General features: G+C 44.2%; 1 protein-coding gene across 1 annotated transcript; it reads right to left on the bottom strand.

Moving 5' to 3' along the window:
- Positions 1 to 1,459: 1,459 nt before the first annotated feature.
- LOC126031719 (monocyte chemotactic protein 1B-like) lies at positions 1,460 to 2,987 on the bottom strand. The gene is made up of 3 exons (XM_049789692.1): positions 2,886 to 2,987; positions 2,079 to 2,196; positions 1,460 to 1,703 (listed from the first exon to the last, which is right to left on the bottom strand). The coding sequence occupies exons 1-3, from the start codon at positions 2,959 to 2,961 to the stop codon at positions 1,460 to 1,462; spliced, it is 438 nt and encodes a 145-aa protein (XP_049645649.1). The 5' UTR covers positions 2,962 to 2,987.
- Between the last annotated feature and the right edge of the window lie 4,303 nt (positions 2,988 to 7,290).

Below are 7,290 nucleotides of genomic sequence, written 5' to 3'. Positions count from 1 at the left end.
TGTGACCCAAAAACCAAAAAAAAAAAAACAAAAAAAAAAAACAAGATGGAATGAAGGATGAGGGACCTTAAGAAGAGTCAAAGATTTAACTCAGGTTCAAGAGAAGAGGAGGGAATGTGAATCCCAGAGCAAAAGAAACTCTATTTTGTCTAACCAATGTTTCTTTCATTAAGGATAACAAGGCTAAGTTTCTATTTAAGGGTCAAATTTCTACGCAGATCCCAGTGCTGATAGAGACCACAAAGATTTCTCCAGGACATCTGGTGAAGACAGATAACCTAAGAATGCTACATACTAGCACTGTGGAAAGCCCCTTAGATGCTAGCCAATTAGTTTATGGTCACCATATACAGTACCTTCCCTGCGCCAACCCTACATAAGCTGGCCACTATCCCATGGGGGTATCCCAAACCTCCTGAGAGAGGTGACTCTGACTGATCAGTACAGATGCTTGTTTGCTGACAGAATAAAGTTCTGCTTTGCTTTATTCTATTTGTGTGATCTTGCCCTTCAACTCTGGACCCTCACAGTCATATATCGCTTTCTGATTTTCCAGTTTCTATAGATACACGAATTCTAAATTGCAGAGTTAAGGGGAGAAAGAGACAGAGAACCTGGGAGTTCAGGGAGAGGACAGCTGAACTGTATAAGACATGGTTCAGGGGCCATGAGAAAAGAAATGGATGTTAGACACTTACTAAACAGGTGACAAAAGTCTGGAAAGATTGTGTGGAGACTAGAGTGATAGTGGTTATGTACCTGATCTGGTCACCACTAAGTATTTGTGCATAATTACTCATATGAACCCACCCACTATAAAGCCCTGGACTAACCAACAACACTCCTTTCTCAAGCCCTCTCCCCTTGGCATTCTCCTTTATCATCACCAGTCCTATACCTGGTTTTTTTTCTTTTTTTTTTTTTAAAAAAAAAAAAGACCCTGAAACTGAAGCAATAATACAGTGGGTATACTGCTTAGCCTTCACACCACCAATTCTAGTTTGATTCATGGCACCATCTATGAATCAGTCATGGCACCCTATATTATAGTGATCCCTGAGCATTGTCATGTGTGGCCCAAATTTAAAAAAAAAAAAAAAAGTAATAAAATACTCAAAGGCAGGTTTTGTACAAAAATAGATAATAATGTTTATTTGTTACATGATAATATATATTTTATAATAATGTTTTAAATAATGTCTTTGAATTTAAATCTAAAGGTATTAATTACTATTACAAAGATCCATGTGCTTTCTCAGGCTACAATTAGAATCCACAAAGCAAAATATCTATACCAAAAACAATACACAAAACTCTAGTAGTTTTCAAAACATCAATAACTTAAATGCAATTAACATTACTCAAGTCATTGTGCTTCATAAAATAAACAATATTTATATTCTAAAATTATATATATAACAATGCTATCAAAAGGCACTTATGGAAAACTAGAAAAATACTAGCTTTTGATGGTTGTATTGGCAGTGAGAGCTTCAAGTGTTGAAACAACTGTTCCAGGTGTTGGAGAAAATGTTCTAGGCTCTGCAGTGAGTCCTTTATGTTTTGAAGAGATGGTTTCAGGCTTTGGAGTAAGTACTTCTGGCTTTGGAGCTTTGTTTTTCTTGTCCAAGTCTTTCATGGCATTCTGAACCCATGTGTCCTTGGGATCGGCACAAATCTCCCTGGTTCCTTTGGTTTTGAAGCTGAAGAAAAGAGCAAGTGGTTAGATGGAATTCCATTGAGAGTTTAGCCTATTCATGCAGCCCACTCTGCACCTCTACCCTGAAGTTGCCTTGAGAACTTGGGGAGGAAGACAGGAGGAAGGAGGGCTCTCAGGCTCCTGTGGATGAAATCATTCTGACTTAGTCTAAAGAACTGGGTTGTCTTATTGGCACCCAGTAAGGAGGGAGGTGGGTATCACTTTTACCCTGTGGCCCCTGACTTCCCATTGACATTTTTGGATTCTGTATTAGATGATGTCTGATCTGATTCTATGACCTGGTGTATGAGCTTTGGGAGATTTGTCCTTGTTCCCTGAGGGGAAAGTGAACCAGGGAGAGATGGTACATTCAACTCACATCACAGCTTCTTTGGGACACTTGCTGCTGGTGATTTTGCTGTAGTTCACTAGCCTCTGCAGCGGGATCTTCCTACTGGTGAAAGTATAGCAGCAGGTAACGGGGGAAGTAAGAGCATCTGAAAATGAAAATTTTAAAAGAAATGTTCAGTTAAGCTAAATTTTTCTGATTTCCAGAAAAGAGGAATAAGGTTAAAGTAAAGGAAGGAAAAGCAATATAAATGTAATTCATTGCACCCCAACACTTCTTCTCAGAGGGAAAAACTTCAGAGAAGAATGTCTTGTATGAGTTTTCCATGCTGTAAAATGGATAAACAACACCAACAAGAAGAGGAAAGGGGATTGTAAAAACTAGATGATTTAAGGAAATGTGATTATGAGGGGTTAATAATCCAATCTATCAGCATTAAGGAAGATCAACACAGCAGCTCAGATGTGGAACCCTTTTTGTCCCTGCTGCTGGAACTAGTGAAGATGCTCCAGTCCCAATTCTGAGTCTTCCCTCCATACTCTCTGGAAATGTTCTCACCCTCACTACCAGAGATCCACCTTTCTGATCACTCTCCAGTCCTCAAACACTGCTCACAGGAGCTAAGACAGAAATAGTACCCTGGTTATGTTTGCAGAGCTGGGACCCTGCAAGGGACCCCTAGAATTCTTATCTAGTCTCCCTGGAAGCTGCTATGTGGCTAGACTCCCTTCTGATTTTCCTCTGAGGTTCTATGGTAGAAAGCAATGCTAGCTAAGAAATTGGGTACCCCTTCATCTCTGATGTTCCAACCAGGTGATGTTCCAGCATCCAACTTACCAGGCTGAGCGAGCAGCTGGGTTATGAGGGTAGCAGCTGTGGCCAGCAAGCACAGGATGGCTAGTGAGATCTTCATGATGGACAGGAAGACACAAGCTTCAGTCCAAGAGTTGTGGGCTTCTAGGTTGAATCAGCCTGTCTTCTCCTCAGTTCTGCCTCTGCTTTTTATGAAAGAAAAAGAGGGTGGAGTCCTGGCAAAACTCTTATCCTCCAGCAATGACGAAGTGAAATTAAAAAAGTGCTGAACCAGTGCCCGGGGAGCATCCTAGGAAATATGAGAGGGAAGAAGTGAGACTGATTGAAGTTTGGGGGTAGGAATTCAGCCCAGTTATATTCACAAAAACCAGACATGAGCCATGATGGCAGTTCTTAAGTGTTCCACTTTCCCTGAAATGGAAAAAAAAAAAAAAGCACTGCCGAGAGAAAAGAAACCAAAACAGGGAGTCCACAGGGTAGATGCTTGTTCTTGGATCTGACCAGTGAGCCACCTTCAATGCAGGCTTCCCAGCAGCACAGTATTAAATCCTATTGACTTCTGGGAGGAAATGCTGGATAGTGACACTGGGCAAGTTTTGCTGAACCCGAGGGCTTGATAAACCATAGAATGAACATTAAAAAAAATTAGATTTAGGAAGCCTTGTGGATCACATTGCTATTAACAAGAGTTTAAAGCCCGTTACTCTTTTCCATCTTTAACCTGTGCTCTTTTCCATCTTTAACCTGGTTCAATTCCAGAGGGGTCAATCATCTCAGAAAGTTATGCAGAGTCCAATGTCTGTGTTGTCAGCATAACGACCTTATTCTGGATGGAATCAGCCCACAGCCACCTCTTCCAACTGGTGCCTGCTCGTATATCTGACAAGCTAGCAGACACCTTACAAAGAGCCAATAGGCACCTTTGGGGGAAAGTCCTATGAGTTTGGAACCTGTGCAGCAGGCAGCAGTTGGAAGCATGCCCTGACCAGGTTGCCTTGGAATCCTGTGGGGGGCAGGAGTGAATGCTCTGGAATGAAGATAGGAGGGTGCTTGTGGTCAAGTTACAGTTTGGTGGCATTGAAAGCCACAGAATCTCACAAAAATCTGCAACTTCTAAGCACTCGTGTCAGAAAACTGTCTTTTACAGCTCTGAGGGGATTCCTTGCAGCTTCTGAGCTGCTGAGCAGAACTGGGAAGCCAGTGCCCATTCCCTACCTCAGACTTCTGATTTTGCACTGTCCCATAGGCATAAAGGATCCTAGTGGCTTTTCTCTTTTAAAGGGTCCTGGAGATACCAGCTATAAATTGCAACATGTTCAGACAGGAAATACTTGCACATCACCACCATGATAAGAACTAAGTGGCACTGCCACATACACCATGTTTGGGCCACAGAGACTTTGCAAAGAAAGAGCAGAGTTCTCAGGAGCTCGCAGGAGCCAGGATTCCCTGAGGTACTTCTAGCATCATCTTCTCCCTGTCAGGATACCCCAATGTTCCTCAGTGGGAATCTAAGTTCTTGTTCAGAATTCACATTAGCAAGGAACTATGACCCCAGAACACACATCCCAGATTCGCCATGTCTAAACTTACTGACATACCTCTAAGAGGGATTTCTGGAGACCTTTCAGATGGCCATCTCAGGAAAGACCAGTCCAGAATCCTGGGTACAATCTCACAAATGGTGTGTGAAAGTAGTCTGAAAGCACTCTGCCTCTCAGTGCCTCCTAGAACACTATTTCCATTCTCCTTGATACTTGATCCACCCCAACTACTGCCACCTGCCTCTCAGGGTTCCTAGTCAGTCTCTGCAATGATTCTAACATACAAACACACCCCCACAGCCACCCACCTTGAGCACCTTCCCAGAACCTCTCCCTGCATTTATTTTGTAAAGCCCCTGCTGCCCTTCACTAATATGATTTTGATAGCCAAGGGTTGACACATGGCTGTGCTGCTCCCCAGGGGTTGAACACAGAGATCTGGTGCTCACACTCACCCAAAGATAGTGCCCTGGAGATCACTAACACTGTGGGAGCACAAGTGATATCAATGGCAGTACAAGTTACACTCAGCATTTAGGGGTGGTGCCAGGCATCTAGCTCATGGCCTCATACCTACTAGGCAGGTGTTTGATCCACTGAAACATATTCCCTAGACCCCCAGACTATCTTATTTGAACTTGCAGAATGTTTTCCCCTGATGAATGAAAACCCTGGCTAACTCATTAGACTGTCGTTTCTAAGGACCTGGGAGATTGTGGCTCATTTCCCCTGGAATCCCATCCTTCCTCAGATTTTGTCCACATTCCAAAGTTTAAGCTGCCACGACCTCTCCTAAGCCTGAGAATCAAAGAAGCTACCATGAAAGAGAGGCCTAACCTCTTTGGGGGGGGGGGGGGGCCGCTGAGGAGTTTGGTTCATAGCCAGCAGTACTGAAGTGCTACTGGAACTATGAGCTTAAGGTGGTGCCAGGGATTGAGTAGGAGTCAGCTACCCGCAAGACATCTTGTACTATCTCTTTGGCCTCTTAATCTTCTCTTCTTAGGGGAGGGAATCAGAGCTCAGAGAGGGAGACTAGTTGGTCCCCAGCATCACAGAAAAGCTGCATAGGTATTTCAGCAACTTTGAATCCACTCAGAGCAGGTGAGGCTCTGACCTGCTTCAGGGTTCAAACCTGTTTTGGAAATGTGAACTGGGATTGCTTCTCAGCCTTTTGGCTAAGATCACGTGTGGAAATGTGAACTGGTGACAAAAGTCTCCCAAGGTGGACGGTGTGAGCAGAAAAGAAAGTTCTGGATGATGCCAAGTCCCTCTCACTAATCTCTGCTGGGATCTGAAGGGGAGAGGGAACGGAAATTCCCATTCTGAGGTAGTTGGGGAAGTTCCCTATTGGAGAGGAGCCTGTGTTCATTCAGAATCTGGGCTGGCAGCCAGGCAGCTCAAATGAGGGGCTGGCAGAGACTCTGAGCTAGACCTAGGGAGGTCTCATGTGTCAAAGGAAAAGGCCCAGGGAGGAGCCATACAAGCTCAAGGCCTTGCTGTTCCCCAGAATCTTCACTTCCCCCTGGGACCTCCTTCTTGCTGCTCTGAGTGGAACAAAGGAAAGTTTTTCAGGGTGAATAAGCTTTTCTTCCTTCCTCTCCATGAGCTGGTCCTCCTCCTCCTCCATATGGGCTTCTGTCATTGTCCTAGTCACCCACTCAGTGTCAAAGGAGGAGCAAAGAGGAACAAAGAGTAAGCTTTCTAGAAATATCAGATGTCAATGGAGCTCTCTGCCCCCACCTTTTACAGTTTCCTCAATTTCCATCACAACTAACTGGAACCCCACACCAGTGCTGGCTATTGCACTCCCAGTTCAGCACAGAGTGAGCCTTCTGTGGCTTTGTCCCCTCAGATTCTTTCCAGATCACCCCACCACCTCCTTGCCTACCCCTCCTCCTTCTAATTGACTTCAGATTAGTTTTTATTTCTGCCTAGACCAGAACCTCTTTTCCTGGTACCCTGACACTTTCTATCCATAGGGTAGAGACCCCATTCATTGTTCTCACATAGAATGGCAGGAAGTGGTAACAGAATGGTAAAAAGTGGTATCAGAATGGTAGTATGTTAGGTAGAACGTTTGTCTTGCATGCAGTCAATGCACATTAAATCCCCAACACCCCAACACCCTGAGCCCTGCCAGAAGTGAATCCTGAGTGCAGTCAAGAGAAAGTTCTGAGTAATGTCAAGTGTGTCCCAAAAGCAAACAAACAAAAAGCAATGTCAGAGACTCCAACAAGTTGCTTCCTGCTTCATTGAAGGGGAAACTGAGGCCATGAAAGAGACAGTGGCAGATGGGTCCCTCCTGCAAGATAAGTAGTCCTCTATGGGCATTTGTCTGTGCTAGAGTTCTCAACAAAGCCTCCTTTTCCACAGGCACTACCTGAGACAAAGTTCATGTCCTCAATCAATTTTGTTTGTTTTGGAGACACTTCCAGTGACATTTAGGAGTTCCTCCTGGCTCTGTGCTCAGAAATTATTTCTGGTAGGTCCAGGGAACCATATGCGAGGCTGAGGATTGAACTTGGATCAACTATGTACAAGGTAAATGCCCTACCTGCTGTGCTCTTGCTCAACCCCATTCTTTGAGTTCTTTTCCTCACACCTGGGCTGCGTCCAGAGGCAGAGGAATCTCAAGTGGCATGCAAATCTACAGTGGGACCTGGAGAAATGCTATTAGATCCCCAACTTGGGCATTTCTGAAGGCCCTTGGCCATGAATTTAGAAGAACGTAGCAGTTGGCAGATTTTTAACTTGGGGTGGTTAATAAATAAGGGGTACATTCTTGAGCAAACTTACAGTGACAGCAAAGTTAAAGTTACAATAAAGGATTGGAGAGGTGACTCAAGGGGCAGCAGCATAGGCTTTGCTTGCTGGAGCTCCAGGTA

The sequence above is a fragment of the Suncus etruscus genome, chromosome 1, assembly GCF_024139225.1.
Source record: "Suncus etruscus isolate mSunEtr1 chromosome 1, mSunEtr1.pri.cur, whole genome shotgun sequence".
Taxonomy (NCBI): Eukaryota; Metazoa; Chordata; class Mammalia; order Eulipotyphla; family Soricidae; genus Suncus; species Suncus etruscus.
Note: the sequence above shows the minus strand (reverse complement) of the source record. Positions and strands in the feature narration are given on the sequence as shown.